General features: G+C 49.3%; 1 protein-coding gene across 1 annotated transcript in view; it reads left to right on the top strand.

Moving 5' to 3' along the window:
• The window catches only part of MAMDC4 (MAM domain containing 4), a 138,309-nt gene that overhangs the window by 44,768 nt on the left and 70,197 nt on the right, over positions 1–23,344 (top strand). Inside the window, exons 8-11 of the mRNA XM_068248950.1 lie at positions 730–846; positions 1,049–1,137; positions 4,319–4,480; positions 18,389–18,473. Of these exons, the coding sequence (XP_068105051.1) occupies positions 730–846; positions 1,049–1,137; positions 4,319–4,480; positions 18,389–18,473 (453 nt within the window). The remainder of the gene's footprint in view (positions 1–729; positions 847–1,048; positions 1,138–4,318; positions 4,481–18,388; positions 18,474–23,344) is intronic.

Below are 23,344 nucleotides of genomic sequence, written 5' to 3'. Positions count from 1 at the left end.
AAATAGTAAACTCGATGGCAGTTGTGCTGGTTACTGTTTATCCGTTGGGTGTCAGGTGATTAGAACTCACTCTCTCCAGCCTTCTGATCACCTGACACCTAACGGATAAACAGTAACCAGCACAACTGTCATCTTCATGTTTATTGTTTACTTGCATCAGTGTTTTACTTCAGCTAACATCTGGAAATATGCCTGAAGAAGGGGACTAGATCCCAGAAAGCTTGTATAATGTACCGTAACTCTATCAGTTAGTCATTGAAAGGTATTATTTTTTATAAAACGTTTTTCTCCCTAATAAAATTTGCATCAACTCGGAATAATTTGCATAGCTTTGATCATCTCTACACCTGAAATGAGAGCTATGGAGGCTTCCATATGTATATCCTGTTAAACAACAACCTGTTGCCTGGCAGCCCTGCTAATGTCTTTGGCTGCAGTAGTGTCTGAATCACACACCTGAAACAAACAGCTAATTCAGTCAGGCTTCAGTCAGACATATATGCTTGTTCAGGGTCTATGACTAAAAGTATCAGAGGCAGAAGATCAGCAGGGAAGCCAGGCAACTGGTATTGTTTAAAACGAAATAAATATGGCAGCCTCCATATCTCTCTCACTTCAGGTTCTGTTTAAGGGGATAATTTGACTGGAATGGGCTGTGATTATTGTTCCTTAGCGCTCTTTCATGTAGAAAGCTGATGCATCCTGCATTTCCTGTTGTTCCCATTGCAGGTGAGTACACCTCCTGCAGCTTCGAGAGCGATTCCTGCAAGTGGACGTCCACATGGGAAAGAGTCAATGGATTCAGCTCCAAACCTGGCCGAGATCACACTGCAAACAAGAAATCAGGTAGAACTCTCATTTTCCTCTCAGTTTCACTGTGAATTCCTGCAGAACTGGGCCTACCAACAGAAATCAACATAAAGGCCCATTCCACAGGTCATTCCACTGTGCAAAGTGAAATAATAAAATTAGATTAATTTAGAGACTTTTGATGTATTAAATGCACAAAAAGGTGATTCTTCCATTTTATTTCCTTATTATGTTTCAGGTTACTTCTTGCGTGCTTTGCAGAACAATACAACACCGAGCAGCCTGACCAGCCCCGTACTGCTGAGGGACAGCACTAAGGAATGCTTCGTAAGTGACACCCCACCAAAATAGCACACTCCTTTACTGACGCCTACATCAAAAAAAGGTGCATGGAAATTTGGGCGCCCAGTACCCAGCTCAGCGCCCATCACGATAGTAAAATATTGGTATTTACCCACTTTCCAACCACAGGTTTTATTCTCCTTAAAGCTAATGGGAATCCATAATGAAGTTAAAAAAAGGCAGATACTCACCTAAGGAGAGGGAAGGCTCGGTCCTAATGAGCCTTCCCTCTCCTCTCCTGGTGCCCTCGGTGCTGCGCTGGCTCCCCCATTCACATCCCCCGCCGAGGGGACTTCGGAAGTCTTCGGGAGCCGAGTCCTCCCAAAGACAGGCGGCTTCATACTGCGCACGTGCGAGTGTGTCATAGAGGGCGCTCGCGCGTGCGCAGTGTAGAGCGGCCCGTCTTCGGGAGGACTAGGGCTCCCAAAGCATTTCCGAAGTCTCCCTTTGGCTGGGAAACAGCGGTATTTGACCGAAACGGTCGAATACCGCTACGGGGGAGCCAGCGCAACAGCGGGGACCGGGAGAGGAGAGGGAATGCTCTATGGAACCCAGAGCCTCCCTCTCCTTAGGTGAGTATCGGACTTTTTTATTTAAAGGGGCATTACAGTGGAAAACTGTAAAATTTAAAATACGTGCAAACATATACAAATAAGAAGTACATTTTTTCCAGAGTAAAATGAGCTATAAATTACTTTTCTCCTATGTTGCTGTCACTTACAGTAGGCAGTAGAAATCTGACAGAAGTGACAGGTTTTGGACTAGTCCATCTCTTCATAGGGGATTCTCAGCATGGCTTTCATTCTTTATAAAGATATTCCCGAAAGAGGATTTAAACAATGATGCAAAGTGCTTTTGTAAATAAATATATCCCTGAGAATCCCCTATAAAGAGATGGACTAGTCTAAAACCTGTCACTTCTGTCAGATTTCTACTGCCTACTGTAAGTGACAACAACATAGGAGAAAAGTAATTTATGGCTCATTTTACTCTAGAAAAAATGTACTTCTTATTTGTATGTTTGCACATATTTTACATTTTACAGTTTTTCGCTGTAGTGCCCCTTTGATTTTGGGTTCCCATTCACTTTAAAAACCAGAGCAATTTTCACATCTTGCTCCTTCCATTCATTCGCCAATAGCTTTATCGTTAATTATCATATTGAAATTATCGATATTTTGTTTTATTTACCACAAATGAGGCTTTCTTAGGGTGGTACTTTTTGCTAAGAATTATTTTATCTTATATACATTTTAAAGTGAATAATAACAAAAAAATGAAAAAAAAAACATTATTTCTCAGTTTCAGCCATTATAGTTATAAAATAAAATGTGTTACGTTAGATAAAACCCACACGTTTTATTTGCCCATTTGTCCCGGTTATTACAACATTTAAATTGTATCCCTAGTACAATGTATGTCGATAATATTTTATTTGGAAATAAAGGTGTATTTTTTTCGTTTAGTGGTTTTTTTGTATACTATATCAACAATTGCAAGCCTTTATTAACAAAAATAATAGTATTATACCCTCATGACATACATATTAAAAAGTCCATAAAGTAACTATTTATGTATTTTTTTAAATGATGTAATTTTTTTTAATAAACATTTTATTTTGGCAACTTTAGGCTGCTTCCACACAGGGACGTTACAGACGCACGTTAGTGCAGCCTGTAACGCTCCCCCAATGTACAGCAATGTAACACAAGTGGGCTGTTCACACTGTCCACGTTGCGTTACATGTAACGCTGCACGTTGTAGTGAAAGTGCAGCATGCTGTGCGTTCTAGTGGCTTTAGCCGCGTTAGACTGTTTGCACATGCTCAGTGGGTGGCTGAGAGGAGGCGGGGAGATGCCGCTACAGTAGCCGCGCACATGGCTACTTAACATGCACTGCACTGGCGGCCGCTGATTGGCCGGCGGGACCACGTGATGCGGAGTGTCTCGCTCCGCATCACGTGGTCCCACCGGCCAATCATCGCCACCCTGGGAGACCTTATGCGGATAGAGCCGCCTAACGCGGCTCACTCTACCGTCCTCTCCCGCATCACCATACGTTGCGTTAGGGGCACGTTATGCGACCATAACGTCCCCTAAAACGCAACGTCTTGGTGTGTAAGTAGCCTTAGGGTAGGGGTAAAAGGGGTTAAAAAATAATACAAAATACATGTATTTTTCTTAATAATAGTGTGTGTGTGTACATTTTTCCTTTTTGGTCACAAGATGGCACTACACTAATTTCCCAAGTACTGTAAACTGTATTCGGAAAATAGCAAGTCTATCTGTTTACTTTCACTTTATAAATGAACTAGTCTACCTAAGCCCGTTTAAAAATGGGCTCTAGGTAGTGATACCGCCGCTGCATGTTAGTGCGCATGCGCGCACCCGTCCGCCGCGCGCTCACCCGCCCGCCCTGCTCCCTGGCCCGTCCTCCTGTCCCAACGGTTGACTGTACTGTGCACATGCACAGTACAAAAAAACCCAGAGACACACAGACCGGAAAAGAGGATGACGCAGGGACAGTTAGGTTTTCTTTTATAGAGGATGCCAATGTCTCGCTGACGTCGGCTTTCATTCATCACAGGGACTGTGATCGGGTTTGGGAACAGGCTGTCCCATTCACCAATCATTGAACGGTGGGATTGTGGTGGAAACGAACGACAGCAGTGATCAGGAATAGCTGATGACATCCGTCCGTAGCTCTGTGACTGATTGGTAGAGAAGCACCTATGACCTCTTCCTTTAGGGGGCGGGGCTACGGATGGAAGTGCATCGCTAATCAGAAGCACTGTACAACTTACTGTACTTTGCTTCAAAGCATCGGAGAATCGAAAGCGCAATCACGCTAGGAATCGCTCCACACAGCTCTGCAGCAATTTTAAGGCGCTACAGCGATTCCTGTGGGTTTCCGGCCTTAGTTCCTGGCTTTTTTTTCACTTGTCACCTTAGCTTTTGCCCCCAAAAATCTAAATAAAGCAAGAAGATTTTTTGGGATCTTTGACTCTGAGTCTGCTGGTCACTACTATGTGAAGTCTGAGTGGTGCTCTGGCAGGCTGACTTTGGTACCTATTTTTGTAATTGGAAGTGTGTCCAGAATCACCACAGATACAAAGGTATGGCCATCCCTACCTTCCCTGCTTCATGTGCTGTATCTCTATCTACAGCTTGTGCTCTATTATCTCCTGGATGGCTCCAGCAGCAGCTCCTTGACCATCAGCGTCTCTCAAAATAATGTGACTGAGACAGTGCTGGAGAGAGTTGGGGAGAGAGGACCTGTCTGGCTCAGAGAAAAGGTCCCTCTAAAGAGTTACGATGGGATGTTTCAGGTAAGACATATGTCATACTCTGGGTAATTGCTGCATCTCATTTGTGGGGTTGATTGATGCAATTTACAAATTGAGGTAATTGCTGCATTTCATATGTGGGGTTGAGTGGTGCATTTCATAGATGGGGTGATTAATGCATTTCACAAATGGAGCGATTGCTGCATTTCATATATGGGGATGACTAGTGCATTTCCTAAGTGGGGCAATAGTCTCAACTTCAAGAAGTGTTCTTTCTGTAAACGCCTGACTAGCTAATTTACAAGTGACTGATCTGAAATCTGCTAAAATAGTAGCAGATCCACAGATAGAAACAAGGTCTGCCCAGGGGTATTTAATCAGGCCACAATAAACATTTGGAATAAATATTAAAGAGACTCCGTAACAAAAATTGCATCCTGTTTTTTATCATCCTACAAGTTCCAAAAGCTATTCTAATGTGCTCTGGCTTACTGCAGCACGTTCTACTATCACCATCTCTGTAATAAATCAACTTATCTCTCTCTTGTCAGACTTGTCAGCCTGTGTCTGGAAGGCTGCCAAGTTCTTCAGTGTTGTGGTTCTGTGATGCATCTCCCCCCTCCAGGCATCTCTCTGCACACTGCTGTGTGTTATTTAGATTAGGGCAGCTTCTCTCTTCTCTCTTATCTTTCACAAGCTGGATAAATCCTCCTCTGAGCTGGCTGGGCTTTCACATACTGAGGAATTACAGACAAGGGCAAAGCTGTCTGCACTCTGCAGGAAGAAACGAGCAGCCTGACACTTCAGTAGAAGATAGCTGCAGGGGGAAAGAAGCACACAAATGATCTCTTGAGATTAAAAAGGAAGGGTGTATACAGCCTGCTTGTGTATGGATGTATTTTCTATGTGTGGACATACTGTACATCAACCTACTTCCTGTTTTGGTGGCCATTTTGTTTGTTTATAAACAAACTTTTTAAAACTGTTTTTAACCACTTTTAATGCGGCGGGGAGCAGCGAAATTGTGTCAGAGGGTAATAGGAGATGTCCCCTAACGCACTGGTATGTTTACTTTTGTGCGATTTTAACAATACAGATTCTCTTTAAAATGCCATTCCTTCTAATTGGTGAACGCATAGGCCTGGCAGATGTCTCAGCCCCCGGCATCCCGGAGGAAAATACCATATAGAAGTGTCGCTGACAAATGCTGAACTTAGTTTGTGGTGAACTGGTTCTTTCAGTCAAATTGTAATTTATGCTGAAAGCAAATTAAAGGAGTTCTTTAGTGGTTAAAAAAAACAAAAATGGACACTTACCTGAGGCTTCTATCAGCCCCCTGCAGCTGTCACGTCCCGCGCCGTCCTCCTGCGATCCTCAGTTCCCCGCCACTGGTCCCGGTGTAATATTTGTCTAACAAGACGAATAGTGCTTGCTCCTGCATGCGTCATTGGGAGCTCACTGCGCAGGCGCAGTACGAAGTTTTCTTGTACTGCTCCCTGGTCTAATTATGCGGCTGATTAGACTGCGGCTGCGCGGCTGTGGCCGGGCGCGTCATCGGGAGCTTACTGCGCAGTCGCAGTTCAAGAAAACTCCGTATTGCGCCTGCGCAGTAAGCTCCTGATGACGCATGCAGGAGCGAGCACTATTCGTCTTGTTAGACAAATATTAGACCGGGACCGGTGGCGGGGAACCGTTGATCGTAGGAGGACGGCGCAAGACATGACAGCTGCAGGTAAGTGTTGTTTTTTTTTTTTTTTTTTAACCATCAAATAAATCCTTTAATCCCCCAGATAGATAAATGTGACATTACAGTGTTTGCCTCTTGAAGAAAGTAAAAAAAGCTCATGTGTACAGTACAACTTCGTTTCTATGGGTGAATTCAGCTGTTTTGGCTTTATTTTTATTTATTTTTTTTGCAAAAGTGCCGCTGCTATCTTGCAGAATCTAAAAGTGCCCATTAATGATCCAATTTCCCGGACGATCAACTGTCTGATCCAATTGTTGCCATCGCTTGGAAACAATGGTTCAACAAATAGGAAAATGATAAGCAGTCCAATTAGGCAAAAGGCGGCCACTAATAATACAATTTGCCAAATGATCGATTATGAACGATTCTTTGTATGAACGATCAGAAATCATCGCTTGGGACCCTAATGAATCCGATCAGATTGACGGGATTGAACTGAAAAACAGATCGATTTCATTAATCTGACCAGACTGGTTAGGAGATTTTTGTCCATTAGTGGTCCCAAATGATCATTGACGATTGTTCATGCAAATAATTGTTCGTAATCGATCATAGTGGAATCCTTAAAAGAATTGGTTTGAAATTCAGATCGCAGAACGTTCAATAGAATGATCATTCGCCATCAATCGGCACTATTAACCCTCTGGGCGATACAATTACATCGCCCAGGAGGGGGCGCAGCACTTTTTAAAACATTGTAGTGCTAGCTACATGATAGCCGCTGTGCAGCGGCATCCCCCCACCCCCTTCGATCGCCTCAGGCGATCAGCGCAAGCAGGAGATTCCGTTCAGAACGGGATCTCCTGCTTGGCTTCCCCGTCACCATGGCGACGCTCGCGATGACGTCACCGACGTCGTGACGTCAGAGGGAGTCCCGATCCACCCCTCAGCGCTGCCTGGCACTGTTTGGCCAGGCTGGGCAAGGGGTCTGGGGGGGGGGGGGGGCTGCGCGGCAGGGCGGGTAGCGGCGGATCGGCGGCGAGCGGCTGCGATCGGAAGTTACACGCAGCTAGCAGAGTGCTAGCTGCGTGTAACAAAAAAAAAATAGTATGCAAATCGGCCCACCAGGGCCTGAGAAATCCTCCTGCGCGACATATCCCGAGCTCAGCTCGGGATTATCGTCCAGGAGGTTAACCCCGTACTGACCGCCTAACACCGATAGGCGTCGGGAAGGTGGTAGCTCCAGGATCACCTAACGTCGAAAGGCGTCAAGTCCTGGGGCGGGGGATTACAGGGGATCGCGCATCCCGCTTGAGTGACAGAGCTCTGCTCCGTCATCAGTCTACCAGCAATGATCACCGCTAGCAGACTGTTAGATAGCGAAGCCGCCGTCTGTTTACATTGTACATCGCTGTATTGGGGACAGCCCTGTCAATTGGCTGTCCCCTGGAGAAGCTCACAGAGCGATCCTCTGTCTTAGGCTGATGCCTATGAGAGATGATCGCTGTCACCGGCCATCGGGCCGGGGGGGGGGGGGGGGGTAGAGGAGTGGAGGGAAAAAAGTAGTTAGTTTTATTTAAAAAAAAAGACTAATAAATTAATTTAAAAAAAGTAAATCCTGCAGCAGCGATCAGAGCCCACCAACAGAAATCTCTGTTGGTGGGCAGAAGGGGGGAGGGATCGGTTGGCTGCTACGTTGTATCGCTCTGCAGCCGTCTATTAAAGCTGCAGAGCACTTAATTGTAAAAAATAGCCTAGTGCCGGGGTGGGGGGGGGGGGGGGGGGGGGGGGTGAGGGGGGGTTGGGTCTTTAAGTGGTTAACAGTACCTGATTCGATTGATTATACCACCAATCCTCGAGAGACTGTATTGTTAATGGGAATCTTAGAATCTTAAAGTGGGACCCAAATCAAAAATACAAGATTGCAGAAATAAAATCTATTTCTAAATTATAATAATAAATAGCAGCCTTTTTTCAGCTGCATGATGACAAATATAAAATATTTTACATTTATTGGAGGAACATCTCCCTTCCTTTCATATTGCCGGGACAGAATCCAGCAGACTGGTGGAGTAGATAGTGTTCAGCAAAGGAGGAATTTGCTAATGGCTGCCACCTGTATAACCCTAGTTATGCAAAGAGGAGGGTGAAAAGCATACACTGAAATGCTCATAGGCTTGAAGGAGTGTTTATTTATCTTTGTATGTGTCAGAGTGGTGCAACTAAATATTTTTAATTAAAAAAATGTTTGGTTTGGGTCCGCTTTAAGACGATCCGGGGCACTGGCATTCTAAGGGGGAGGTGTAAAAAGTGGGCATGGCCAAACGGGGTGTAACAATACAAATGTGGCATACCCTCTAAAACAGTGTCCCCTAAAGAAAAAAAATGGCAAAGTTTAAAGAACGTCTAAAATGAGATGGATAAGGAGGCTGCCATATTTCTATTCTAAACAATGCACAGTGCCTGTCTGGCTGCCCTGCTGATCCTCTGCCTCACACGCCGTATTTTTAGAAGCGACTCACTTCTACATCTAGACCCATTGAGTTATACTCCTGTTCAGGGCTGTATTTAGGGTTTGGGCTCCCCTAGGCACCCCAAACCTATGGCGCCCCCCCCCCCCCCTGCAGGAGAATGTTGGCGGCGCGCGAAGCGCGCCGCGGCGAAAAGTGGGCGTGGCCACAGAATGCAGTGGGCGTGACCAATTAAAATTTCCTAGTAAGAGTGCAGCCCAAAGTCGGTGGGGCCATGTTTTCTCCCCGGGTATGAGTAAAGTGACCCTAAAAAAAGCAAGTAGAAATGCGCCCCCCCCCCCCCCCCCAAACACACATTAGCCAGTGTTCTCTCGCACAAAATAGTGGTAGGTATTAGATTGTGAGCTCCCCTGAGAAAAGTCTGTAACATGACTATGTTCTCTGCAAAGTTCTGCAGAAGATGCCGTGCTATATAAATACATAAGAATATGGTAGGGCATTCGACTATGGCAGGATTAGATTGTAAGCTCCTCAGAGGATAGTCAGTGACATGACTATGTACTCTGTGAAGTACTGCTGAAGATGGCAGTACAATATAGTACAGTAGTATGGCAGCATGGTGCAATAGTGGTTAGCGCTCTCGCCTTGCAGCGCTGGGTTCCCGGTTCAAATCCCAGCCAGGTCAACATCTGCAAGGAGTTTGTATGTGCTCCCTGTGTCTGTGTGGGTTTCCTTAAGACACTCTGGTTTCCTCCCACATCCCAATAACATACGATACAGATAAGTTAATTGGCTTCCCCCTAAAAATTGGCCCTAGACTACGATACTTACATACACATATGACTATGGTAGGGATTAGATTGTGAGCTCCTCTGTGGGACAGTTAGTGACAAAACAATACATACTCTGTACAGCGCTGCATAATGTTGGCGCTATATAAATAATTAGTATAAGTACAGTATAAAGTAGCCAGGTCTATAGGTGTCCAAATGTAGACATACTATAGGTGTCCCCAGTATAGATAGCCAGGTCTATAGGTATTCCCAGTTTAGGTAGTAGTCAGGGGCATAACTAGAAATCACTAAGCCCCCTTGTGAAAATTTGGATTCCCCCCCCCCCCATAGGTGCCAAATAATCATAATGGGGCAGCGTTTCCCCATAAAATAATCATAAATGCAGCAATGTTTCACCATAAAATAGTCGCAATGTGAGCAGCATTGCACCATAAAATAATCGCAATGAGTGCAACATTTCAGCAGAGAATTATCGCAATGTGGGCAACATTTCACCAGAAAATAATCGCAATGAGTGCAACATTTCAGCAGAGAATAATCGCAATGAGTACAACATTTCAGCAGAGAATTATCGCAATGTGGGCAACATTTCACCAGAAAATAATCGCAATGAGTGCAACATTTCAGCAGAGAATAATCGCAATGAGTGCAACATTTCAGCAGAGAATAATCGCAATGTGGGCAACATTTCACCAGAAAATAATCGCAATGTGGGCAACATTTCACCAGAAAATAATCGCAATGAGTGCAACATTTCAGGAGAAAATAATCGCAATGAGTGCAACATTTCAGCAGAGAATAATCGCAATGAGTGCAACATTTCAGCAAAAAATAAACACAATGTGGGCAGCATTTCAGCAGTAAATCACACAGTGGGCAGCATAACACCAGTGGGCTGGCTGAGTACCTGGCTGGGCGAGCGGGCAGTGGGCTGGCTGGGTAGCTGGGTGAGAAAGCAGTGGGCTGGCTGGGTACTTGGCTGGGCGAGCGGGCAGTGGGTCAGGTACCTGGCTGGGCGAGCGTGCAGGCTGGGTGAGCAGGCAGTGGGATGGCTGGGTACCTGGCTGGGTGAGCGGGCAGTGGGCAGGCTGGGTACCTGGCTGGGCGTGTGGGCAGGCTGGGTGGCTGGGCATGCGGGCTGGCTGGGTACCTGGCTGGGTACCTGGCTGGGTATGCGGGCTGGCTGGGTACCTGGCTGGGCATGCGGGCTGGCTGGGTACCTGGCTGAGCAGGCGGGCTGGCTGGGTACCTGGCTGGGCATGCGGGCTGGCTGGGTACCTGGTTGGGCATGCGGGCTGGCTGGGTACCTGGCTGGGCATGCGGGCTGGCTGGGTACCTGGCTGGGCATGCTGGCAGTGGGCTGGCTGGGTACCTGGCTGGGCATGCGGGCTGGCTGGGTACCTGGCTGGGCATGCGGGCTGGCTGGGTACCTGGTTGGGCATGCGGGCTGGCTGGGTACCTGGCTGGGCATGCGGGCTGGCTGGGTACCTGGTTGGGCATGCGGGCTGGCTGGGTACCTGGCTGGGCATGCAGGCTGGCTGGGTACCTGGCTGGGCATGCGGGCTGGCTGGGTACCTGGCTGGGCATGCGGGCTGGCTGGGTACCTGGCTGGGCATGCGGGCTGGCTGGGGTACCTGGCTGGGCATGCGGGCTGGCTGGGTACCTGGCTGGGCATACGGGCTGTGGGCTGGCTGGGTACCTGGCTGGGCATGCGGGCTGGCTGGGTACCTGGCTGAGCATGCGGGCTGGCTGGGTACCTGGCTGAGCATGCGGGCTGGCTGGGTACCTGGCTGAGCATGCGGGCTGGCTGGGTACCTGGCTGGGCATGTGGGCTGGCTGGGTACCTGGCTGGGCATGCGGGCTGGCTGGGTACCTGGCTGGCTGGGCATGCTGGCAGTGGGCTGGCTGGGTACCTGGCTGGGCATGCGGGCTGGCTGGGTACCTGGCTGGGCATGCGGGCTGGCTGGGTACCTGGCTGGGCATGCAGGCTGGCTGGGTACCTGGCTGGGCATGCAGGCTGGCTGGGTACCTGGCTGGGCATGCGGGCTGGCTGGGTACCTGGCTGGGCATGCGGGCTGGCTGGGTACCTGGCTGGGCATGCGGGCTGTGGGCTGGCTGGGTACCTGGCTGGGCATGCGGGCTGGCTGGGTACCTGGCTGAGCATGCGGGCTGGCTGGGTACCTGGCTGGGCATGCGGGCTGGCTGGGTACCTGGCTGGGCATGCGGGCTGGCTGGGTACCTGGCTGGGCATGTGGGCTGGCTGGGTACCTGGCTGGGCATGCGGGCTGGCTGGGTACCTGGCTGGGCATGCGGGCTGGCTGGGTACCTGGCTGGCTGGGCATGCTGGCAGTGGGCTGGCTGGGTACCTGGCTGGGCATGCGGGCTGGCTGGGTACCTGGCTGGGCATGCGTGCTGGCTGGGTACCTGGTTGGGCATGCGGGCTGGCTGGGTACCTGGCTGGGCATGCGGGCTGGCTGGGTACCTGGCTGGGCATGCGGGCTGGCTGGGTACCTGGCTGGGCATGCGGGCTGGGTACCTGGCTGGGCATGCGGGCTGGCTGGTTGGGCATGCGGGCTGGGTACCTGGCGGGGCATGCGGGCTGGCTGGTTGGGCATGCGGGCTGGGTACCTGGCGGGGCATGCGGGCTGGGTACCTGGCTGAGCATGCGGGCTGGCTGGGTACCTGGCTGAGCATGCGGGCTGGCTGGGTACCTGGCTGGGCATGTGGGCTGGCTGGGTACCTGGCTGGGCATGCGGGCTGGCTGGGTACCTGGCTGGCTGGGCATGCTGGCAGTGGGCTGGCTGGGTACCTGGCTGGGCATGCGGGCTGGCTGGGTACCTGGCTGGGCATGCGGGCTGGCTGGGTACCTGGCTGGGCATGCAGGCTGGCTGGGTACCTGGCTGGGCATGCAGGCTGGCTGGGTACCTGGCTGGGCATGCGGGCTGGCTGGGTACCTGGCTGGGCATGCGGGCTGGCTGGGTACCTGGCTGGGCATGCGGGCTGTGGGCTGGCTGGGTACCTGGCTGGGCATGCGGGCTGGCTGGGTACCTGGCTGAGCATGCGGGCTGGCTGGGTACCTGGCTGGGCATGCGGGCTGGCTGGGTACCTGGCTGGGCATGCGGGCTGGCTGGGTACCTGGCTGGGCATGTGGGCTGGCTGGGTACCTGGCTGGGCATGCGGGCTGGCTGGGTACCTGGCTGGCTGGGCATGCTGGCAGTGGGCTGGCTGGGTACCTGGCTGGGCATGCGGGCTGGCTGGGTACCTGGCTGGGCATGCGTGCTGGCTGGGTACCTGGTTGGGCATGCGGGCTGGCTGGGTACCTGGCTGGGCATGCGGGCTGGCTGGGTACCTGGCTGGGCATGCGGGCTGGGTACCTGGCTGGGCATGCGGGCTGGCTGGTTGGGCATGCGGGCTGGGTACCTGGCGGGGCATGCGGGCTGGCTGGTTGGGCATGCGGGCTGGGTACCTGGCGGGGCATGCGGGCTGGGTACCTGGCGGGGCATGCGGGCTGGGTACCTGGCTGGGCATGCGAGCTGGCTGGTTGGGCATGCGGGCTGGGTACCTGGCGGGGCATGCAGGCTGGCTACCTGGCTGGGCATGCGGGCTGGCTACCTGGCGGGGCATGCGGGCTGGGTACCTGGCGGGGCATGCGGGCTGGCTACCTGGCTGGGCATGCGGGCTGGCTACCTGGCTGGGCATGTGGGCAGCAGGCTGGCTGGGCATGTGGTGGGCAGGGGGCTCAGGGCTGGCTGGGTACCTGGCAGGGCTGGGTAGCTGGGCTCCAGCGGCTCCTTCGCGTGTGTCCCGACTCCCGGGCTTTTCATGACTCGCCCCCGCCCTCCAGCAGAGTGAGTGACTGTGGCAGCGGTTGGTCAGGACGTGATCCTGAACTCTGCACTCCGCCGCCTGGTCTGGTGACGTCACTAGACCAGGCGGCGGCATGCAGAGTTCAGGATCACGTCCTGGCCGGCCGCTGCCACTCTGCTGGAGGGCGGGGGTGAGCGAGTTCCCCTCCATCTGTCGGTGCGCTCTCCGCAGCTCCCCCCAACCCCCCCCCCCCCCCCCCCCCCCCAAAAAAAAAAAAGGTAAAAAAAAAAATAAATAAGAAATTTAAAATGAAAAAAAAAAAAAAAAAAAAAAGAATAAATGAACTACAGGTGGCCGCCCCCCCCGAGGACCCGCCCATGGCACCGGCCCACGGGTGCCTCTTAATAGATACGTCCATGCTCCTGTTTGCCTGATGAAGCAGGACCACACCTGCGAAACGCGTTGCACTAAGTGGAGTTAAATAAAACGTTTTTTTGTATTGATATATTGTGACTCAATTGAGTTCTATATTTTTGAGGGAGGTAAGTCCACCTGAACATCCCCCTCTTTTAGACTGTTTTTAAACATTTGTATTCTACTCTGGCGCCTCTGTACACCAAGCCTTGCTGAAAAGCTGTCGGCAGACTGATAAGACTGTCTTTGACTGATTCGCCTTGCGACCCGTTGCTTGTAAAAGTACGGCGTGTGTACGCGCCTTATTATTTCTAGCTACAGACCCTGAACAAGAATGCGGATATCTGACTGAAGTTTGACTGGAGTAGCCACATGCTGGTTTCAGGTGTGATTTAGATACTGCTGATTCATAAAAAATTACCAGGACAGCCAAGCAACTGGTACTGTTTAAAAGTAAATAAATATGGCAGCCTCCACATCTCTCTCGCTTCAAGTGTGCTTTAAAGAACATAAATAGTATAACATATCCACCCAAAAATATTTACACAGCCAGAGCGACCCCACTTAAGCAGAGGCGTAGCTAGGTTTTTCAGCGCCCAAGGACAAAGACAGTTTTTGCATCCCCTCTCCACAAAATACATCAGAATGGTCATACATCAGAATGTGGGCGTAGTCATGGGTGGAGCCAAATGTACAAAATGGTGTTTAGATAGCCTGATGTGCCCCCTTCCCCCCATTTAGATGGCCAAATGTGCCCCCTTCCACTGTTCAGATAGCCAGATGTGCCCCCTTTTCTTCCTATAGATGGCCAGCTGTTCTTCCTATACATATTCGGATGTGGTCAGGGTCGGACTGGGACACTGGGGGCCCACCAAAGAAATTTCAACCTGGGGCCCACACATTCCATGATTGCGGTGAAAAAAGGGCGTGACCATGCGCCGGAAGGTGGGCGTGGTCATGATGTATTATGGACAGGGCCAAATGTACATGATCTTAGCAGCATTGTAATTCAGAGACACTGCTGCCCAGCAAAACTTTGCACAGAGTCCTCTCCTTCAATATAAAGTAATGTCCTACTTTGCAAAGGTTGCGACCGCATCGGGGCCCTTGGGCCAAAGGGGCCCCGAAGGGCCCTCCCTCAACTACAGTATTACCTCTTTATTGGTCCTGTGCTCATAATAATCACTTCTATAGATACTTTGAACAGTGGTAATCATTAACAAGCTATTTCCCATCCCCTTTCTTGCACTGTAGTTGCCATTGGCAGGTTTTGGTGCGTCATATCAATTGTTATGTATAGAGTGCTTGGGGGGCCCCATTGTAAAACTTGCATCGGGGCCCACAGCTCCTTAGCTACGCCACTGCTCTCAGCATGAGTGGTTACAGCACTGAGAAGAGAATTTTTGTGCTGCAGGCAGCAATTGGAGCTCTGTCAGACAAGGAGAGAGGGGGCACCAGAGACCTGGAGGGGGGGCCCACCGAGGGAAAAAACTGTACTACTGTGGCACAGTCCGACCCTGGATGTGGTCCCCTTTTTCTGCCGTTAATGCTTCTATACTCCACTGCTGAGAGAGCGTGAGAGGCGGGGGCACTTCGGGCAGCCAGCGAGTCACCTCTCCCCAACATGGGAGTGCGGTGGCCATGCTGTGCGCCCTCACAGTGTTGCGCCCGCGGACATATGTACCTCTTGCGCCTCCATAGCTACGCCTCTGCACTTAAAGAGGAACTCCAGTAAAAAATAATGTAATAAAAAAAAGTGCTTAATTTTTACAATAATTATGTATAAATGATTTAGTCAGTGTTTGCTCATTGTAAAATCTTTCTGCTCCCTTTTACATTCAGACATTTATTACGTGGTGACATTTTTACTGCTGGCAGGTGAGGTCACGGGAAGGAGATGCTGCTTGCTTTTTTAGCAGTTTTAAACAGCTGTTATTTCCCAGAATGCAACAAGGCTTCCCCAGTGGGATGTCAGTACCTCAGTGCTGTGAGGAGCTGGCATCACACTGTCGGAGACAAAATTAACCATACAGAGCCCCCTGATGATCCATTTGAGAAAAGGAATATATTTGTCATGGGAAAGTGGGTATCAGCTACCGATTTGGATGAAGTTAAATTCTTGGTTACAGTTTCTCTTTAAAGGGATACTGTAGGGGGGTCAGGGGAAAATGAGTTGAACTTACCCGGGGCTTCTAATGGTCCCCCACAGACATCCTGTGCCCACGCAGCCACTCCCCAATGCTCCGGCCCCGCCTCCCGTTCACTTCTGGAATTTCAGATTTTAAAGTCTGAAAACCACTGCGCCTGCGTTGCCGTGTCCTCGATCCCGCTGATGTCACCAGGAGCGTACTACGCAGGCCTAGTATGGTCTGTGTCTGCGCAGTACGCTCCTGGTGACATCAGCGGGAACAAGGACACAGCAATGCAGGCGCAGTGGTTTTCAGACTTTAAAGTCTGAAATTGTAGAAGTGAACCGGAGGCGGGGCCGGAGCATCGGTGAAAGGCTGCGTGGGCACAGGATGTCTGCGGGGACCGTTAGAAGCCCCGGGTAAGTTCAACTCATTTTCCCCCAACCCCCTACAGTATCCCTTTAACCTCCCTGGCGTTCTATTAAAATCGCCAGGGAGGCTGCGGGAGGGTTTTTTTTAAATTAAAAAAAAACTATTTCATGCAGCCAACTGAAAGTTGGCTGCATGAAAGCCCACTAGAGGGCGCTCCGGAAGCGTACTTTCGATCGCCTCCGGCAATCGAAAGTAACAAGATAGGCCGCAATGAGCGGCCTATCTTGTTTCGCTTTCCTCGTCGCCATGGCGACGAGCGGAGTGACGTCATGGACGTCAGTCGACGTCCTGACGTCAGAGCCGCCCGATCCAGCCCCTAGCGCCGGCCGGAACTGTTTGTTCCGGCTGCACTGGGCTCGGGCGGCTGGGGGGACCCTCTTTCGCCGCTGCACGCGGCGGATCGCCGCGGAGTGGCGGCGATCGGGCAGCACACGCGGCTGGCAAAGTGCCGGCTGCGTGTGCTGCTTTTTTCAGATTGAAAATCGGCCCAGCAGGGCCTGAGCGGCGACCTCCGGCGGCATACCCCGAGCTCAGCTCGGGATTACCGCCAAGGGGGTTAAAGTGAATGGGAACGGCATTTAAAAAAAAAATGAAGCAAATACCTAAGGAGAGGGAAGGCTCTGGGTCATATAGAGCCTTCTGTCTCCTCTCTCGGTGCTTTCTATCCTGTGCTGGCTCCCCCCCCCCCCCCCCGCATTTCAATCCCCCACCGAAAGGGTATTTGGAAGTCTTCAGGAGCCGTGTCCTCCCAAAGACGTGCAGCTCCATACTGCACAGGCGTGAGCGTGCAAGAGAGCGTGCTTGCACGGGCGCAGTACAGGGCCGCCCTTCTTCAGGAGCACTCGGGCTTCCTGAAGACTTCTGAAGCCTCCTTCGGCCGGGTAAAGCTGTATTTGACTAAATTAGTCAAATACTGCTACCGGGCGAGCCAGCACCGGAACGAGGGGACCAGGAGAGGAGCCGGAAGGCTCTTTAGGTCCCAGAGCCTTCCCTCTCCTTGGGTAAGTATCTGTCTCATTTTTTTAAATGCGGTTCCCATTCACTTTAAGAACCAAGCCAATTTTTTACACTTCTGCTAAGATCTTGTGCAATTTTGTGTCTACCCAAACACATTGGGGAAGTTTAATGTTATTTTCAGCCATTCGCTCAAGCAACCGGCAAGCACATGTTTCAGCATTAGGCAATCCCCACCTTTGCCGGATACTAGGGATCTTGCTGTATGTTGAATTGCTCATGGATCTACCGTACATGAGCTGTTATTGTATGTTTTTGTACATTGTACAGTGCTAGGGAAGATGTTGCCACTATATAAATAAAAAATAATAATAATAATTCATGAACAATACACAATAGCAAGGCTAACCCGCGCAAAAGCAATGTTTCCAGAGAGGTATCCTCCATCCATTTGTCAAGCCAAGGGAGGAGGATGCCCCTCTTGAAATGCTCCTTCTGTATGTGCTAGCATTGCTATTATGTATCTTTCATGGAATTTGGTTCAGTAAAAGTGATATAATTGACAGAGCTGGGTCTCATCTAAATGTTTCCAGTTTAATTCAGGTGTGCTTGTTTCCTAAAATGGTATGGATGGATGCAGGGGCAGTTCTACACTATTTGATGCCTGAAGCCAATTCTTTTCTTGCTGATGTCCCCTCTTCTTGCAGGGCTTGGAAGGGGTGACACCACAAGGAAGAAGTGGGGAGGGGAGCCAACATCATTCCCCCTTCCACCCTCTCCATGGGTGGGCCCTCCTCCTGTGTCCCCTTGCAGAGCTGGCGCAGCGGTGCATTTTTGTAAATCTCTCACCTGTCCATGCGACGCGTCCATGCTTCTCGGCAGCCTGATCTTCTCTACTTCCTGTTTCCCTGCATAACGCGTATGGAAACAGGAGGTAGAGAGGAGCTTACTGTCGAGAAGCATGCACGTGTCGCATGGACAGGTGATAGATTTACAAAAACACACCGCTCTGCAAGGAGACACAGGAGAGGGGCCCATGGAGATGGAAAGAGGAATGATGTTGGCCCCTATCCCCACTTTTGCTGGGCTGGTGTCACCCCTTCCAAACCCACACCCCCCCTCATGACATCACTGCCCCGGCGCCACCCCAGGGAGTCTGCCGTTTGAAGCAGAAGCTTCAGTCTGCGTCATGGTAGGCCTGCCCCTGAATGGATGTGTTCCTGCGCGTTTGTCTGTCCTCACTACTATCATCTTCTTTTCAGATTACCATAGAAGGATCTTCTGGTGGAGAGGTGGGCACTGTGGCCATTGACGATGTTATACTGTCTCCAGGATGCTTGGTACAGGGTGAATATTTAACTCACCATGATTTATTTGGCACTACGATTTGTGTTGAATGGTACAGTTTACGTTTACTGTAGGTTGAACAGTGCAACGCTGCAGTGATATGATTTGTAATACAGGTAGTCCTCAGTTAACGAACGAGTTAGGGACTGTCGCCTCGTTCTTAACCTGAATCTGTCCTTAAGTCGGGACCCCCGTTTTTAATGCACAGCAAGTCGCAGCGGATGGTAGATAGAGCACATCTCACCTGATCCTCGGCGGTAGACGGTCCCATCGTGGTCCCCGGAAGCTGCGCAGCCCGTCCTGACGCAAATAGGAAGCGCCGCCACTAGGGGGCTCTTCCTGATTGCGTCATTATGCGACGCATAAGAAGCCGACACCGGGAACAGTGGACGGAGCAAGAGGACGGGCTATGCAACTTCCGGGGACCACGATGGGACCTTCTACCGCCAAGGATCAGGTGAGATGTGCTCTATCTACCATCCGTTGCGACTTGCTGTGCATTAAAAACGACGCAGAAGAGGTTGTCCCCGGCGGCGTGAGGTCATTGCGACGGGGCGGAGCTATGGTCACGGCGTTCGTATCGGCGGGTCGTTCGTAAGTCGGGCGTACGTAAACCGGGACTACCTGTAGATTTCATTCTGAAATTTATTAACAATCTATTAGTGTGTGGCAAATAGATCACTCTCAGATCAGAGTTCATCTGACAGGATCTATGTGAAGGTCGAAAGTGGTGGCCACCCATAAGTATGCGGCCACCTTATGGAGTATTATCCTCTATAGATGAAGATAAAATAGCAATCTCCATCCAAGCAGATTTTTTTTTCTGCAGTTTGCCCTAGTTTCTAATAGCTGTAGGAGTTGCCATCCCCCCTTCTCTTCTAGCTGCCCTTATTTATCCAGAGAAAGTTGTGAATGTAATCAATCGTGACTTCTCTAAACTGTTTGAAGTACTATGTCTTATCCCCCTGCTAATGAAAGCTTTGGTTTGCTCATTGCTACTGCTAATTACAGCAGTCCTGCCTGCTCTTTCTGTGGATGGCAGGCCACAGAAGGAGGGTGATAAAAAAAACCTCTAACAAACTCTAAATGTAAAGAAGAGGTAGAATGGGATTTTTTTGAGCCATCTTGTTAGCATGCATTTTTAATGTGCAATTGAGATGCCCTAGGGGCTAAAAATGCTGCTCGGTTCACTTTCAAAATTAGACTATGCAGAAACTTAAAGGGAACCTTAACTGAACGGGAGTAAATAGTTTCACTTACCTGGGGCTATTACCAGCCCCCTGCAGCAGTCCTGTGCCCTCAAAGCCGCTTTGGAATTCTCCGGTCCCCCACTGTCACTCAGTTTCGTTTTTGACGACTCACCAGTCGGCTGGCCGCCATGCGTATTGTTGGACGCATTCCCTACTGCAGTTAGCGCGGTTGCATACAAAAATATGCATTGCCGCATTCCGCACGTGTAGATATGCGGCAACGCATATTTTTGTTGCAGTAGGGAATGCGTCCAATAATACGCCTGGCGGCCAGCCGACTGGTGAGTCGTCAAAAACAAAAATAAGTGACAGTGGGGGACCGGAGGATTCCAGAGTGACTCCGAGGGCAGGGCACAGGACTGCTGCAGGGGGCTGGTAATAGCCCCAGGTAAGTGAAACTCTTTACCCCCCCCCCCCCCCCCCCCCGTTCAGTTAAGGTTCCTTTTAAAGCAAACAGATGATGAAGAAGGGGAGAAAAGGATAGATACTCACCTCAGTAGTGAAAAGCCTCTGGATGGTCCAGAGGCTTTCAGGATTGATTCTCATGGAGCTCGCTATTCCTGCGAATGGCCTGTGTCTGTGTGAGTTTCCTCCAGGCACTCAGGTTTCCTTCCACAACCCAAATTATACATATAAGGATTTCCCCTAAAGTTGGCCCTAGACTATGATGGACATATGACTATGTGAAGGATTAGATTCGACTAGCGGAGACAAAAAACACAAGGGCGTCAATTCACCAGAGGTTACCAACCTATTTATCTCTTGGGAGGTAATTTACCTCCTGTGATATCTCCAAATAGCAATTCTCCAGAAGTATAGGGGAAAATATCGACAGAGAGAAATGCAAGAGATAAATGTGAGATAAGTATGAGATAAATAAGTGATAGTTAGTTAGTTTTTCTCCAAATCACAATTCACCAGGGAAGAAAGGGGGTGTGGCCATTCGTTATTTTTTCATCTCTTTATCCCCTGAATGAACCTGGAGATATCGTGGTTTTCACACAGCAGCTGCTGCTGTGGAAGATGGAGCCTTTTGAGCTTACTCTGTTAGGCCTGGTGCACACCAAAAACCGCTAGCAGATCCGCAAAATGCTAGCAGATTTTGAAACGCTTTTTCTTATTTTTCTGTAGCGTTTCAGCTAGCACTTTGCGGTTTTGTGAAGCGATTTTGGTGTAGTAGATTTCATGTATTGTTACAGTAAAGCTGTTACTGAACAGCTACTGTAACAAAAACCGCCTGGCAAACCGCTCTGAAGTGCCGTTTTTCAGAGCGGTTTGCGTTTTTCCTATACTTAACATTGAGGCAGAAACGCCTCCGCAATCCAAAATCTGCAGCAGCCCGGGAGTATGCGTTTCTGCAAAACGCCTCCCGCTCTGGTGTGCACCAGCCCATTGAAATACATTACCCAAGCGTATCCGCAGCCGCAAGCGGATCGCAAAACGCAGCCGAACCGCTCTGGTGTGCACTAGGCCTTAGAGCTTGCTTCTATTATGAGGAGACGAAGGCGCAGGAGGAGGGTCTGTTTAATCGCCCCTCGTATTTTTCGTGAGAGAACAGTTCTTGATAATTTTACTGAGACAGAGGTGGTGAAGAAGTTCAGACTCACTCGTGATATGATTTATGATATGATCCGGCAGTAAAAGGCGGGAATACTCTGGTCACGTAGTGGTAAAACTCCGCCTCCTACCCACAATGCTTCACATTCAAGCTTACAGAGAGGAAAAGTATCCCATGTAAATCATTAATACCAATTACCTAACTCTCTGCTTTCTCACACTTTCCTCATGCATATCTCTCCATTATCCCTTGCTATCGAACATTTTTCTCTCTGTCCTCTCACACTGGTGAATTGACTCCAGAGTGTTAAAATACCTCATGAGATAAACTACCTACCTTTTTTCTTTTAGTAAATCCTCTCTGGTGAATTGACGCCAAGGTCACCGGGAGCCCGATATCGTGTATTATCGTACTAATATCTGGACAAGCGTAGATAATAGTATACTCACAATTGTGGGTATACTATCACTATCAGTGCGTGCGGAGAATAACCGTCTCCACTCGGCCTTGTAGGTCGCTGCTCCTGGAAAACAACACCCTATATTGCTATAGTGGTGCAAGCCCCTCCAAGTGGGGTAAAACGTCTAGCATAAAACACTGTAGGAGGCGCCCATAGCTTTTTGAGTATATGATATTGATACCAGTTTTTTTAAGGTAAGAGTAATAGGTCTTACCTGATATGAAGACTCATAAACAGGGATAGTAATAAACAATTTATTTTGCGCTTTGGACTACGCGTTTCGCGATCGTACAGTCGCTTCTTCAGGTCAAGTATCGTATAGTTTATTTTGAATAAGAATTGATCTCATAGAAGCCTGTTACAAATAGATCTTATTAGTATTAAGATAGAGGTGAACTGGTCCTGGAAATGTTTCCCTCTTTTTTATTTCTAGTAGGCCTTTTAATTTTACCTTTATCTAGATTGTTATGTATTATTGTTCTTATGATGATACGTTTAAGTCTGAGTGCCAACCCTGTTCGTTTTTTTCAAACACAATACTTGACCTGAAGAAACGACTGTACGGTCGTGAAACGCGTTGTCCAAAGTGCGAAATAAATTTTAATTACTATCCCTGTTTATGAGTCTTCATATCATAAGCAGTGGCTGGATAGTGTAATGGTTAAGGGCTCTGCCTCTGACACAGGAGACCTGGGTTCAAATCTCGGCTCTGCCTGTTCAGTAAGCCAGCACCTATTCAGTAAGGAGTTTCTTGGGCAAGTCTCCTTAAAGAGAATCTGTATTGTTAAAATCGCACAAAAGTAAACATACCAGTGCGTTAGGGGACATCTCCTATTACCCTCTGTCACAATTTCGCTGCTCCCCGCCGCATTAAAAGTGGTTAAAAACAGTTTTAAAAAGTTTATTTATAAACAAACAAAATGGCCACCAAAACAGGAAGTAGGTTGATGTACAGTATGTCCACACATAGAAAATACATCCATACACAAGCAGGCTGTATACACCCTTCCTTTTGAATCTCAAGAGATCATTTGTGTGTTTCTTTCCCCCTGCATCTCTCATGCACTGAAGTTTCAGGCTGCTCTTTTCTTCCTGCAAACAGCTTTGCCCTTGTCTAATTCCTCAGTATGCGAAAGCCCAGCCAGCTCAGAGGACGATTTATCCAGCTTGTAAAAGATAAGAGAGAAGAGAGAAGCTGCCCTAATCTAAATAATACACAGGCAGTGTGCATAGAGGGGCCTGGAAGGGGGAGTTCATAGCAGAACCACAACACTGAAGAACTTGGCAGCCTTCCAGACACAGGCCGTCAATTCTGACAGGGGAAAGATACATTGATTTATTACAGAGACAGTGATAGTAGAAAGTGCTGCAGTAAGCCAGAACACATTAGAATAGCTTTTGGAACTTGTAGGATGATAAAAAACAGGATGTAATTTTTGTTACGGAGTCTCTTTAAAACTGCTACTGCCTACTGAGTGCGCTCTAGTGGCTGCCTCGCAAGCGCTTTGAGTCCGACAGGAGAAAGGCGCTATACAAATACTGCAATTATTATTATTATTATTACTCTTACCTTAAAAAACTGGTATCAATATCATATCATAAA

Source organism: Hyperolius riggenbachi, chromosome 8 (assembly GCF_040937935.1).
Source record: "Hyperolius riggenbachi isolate aHypRig1 chromosome 8, aHypRig1.pri, whole genome shotgun sequence".
NCBI lineage: Eukaryota > Metazoa > Chordata > Amphibia > Anura > Hyperoliidae > Hyperolius > Hyperolius riggenbachi.
Note: the sequence above shows the minus strand (reverse complement) of the source record. Positions and strands in the feature narration are given on the sequence as shown.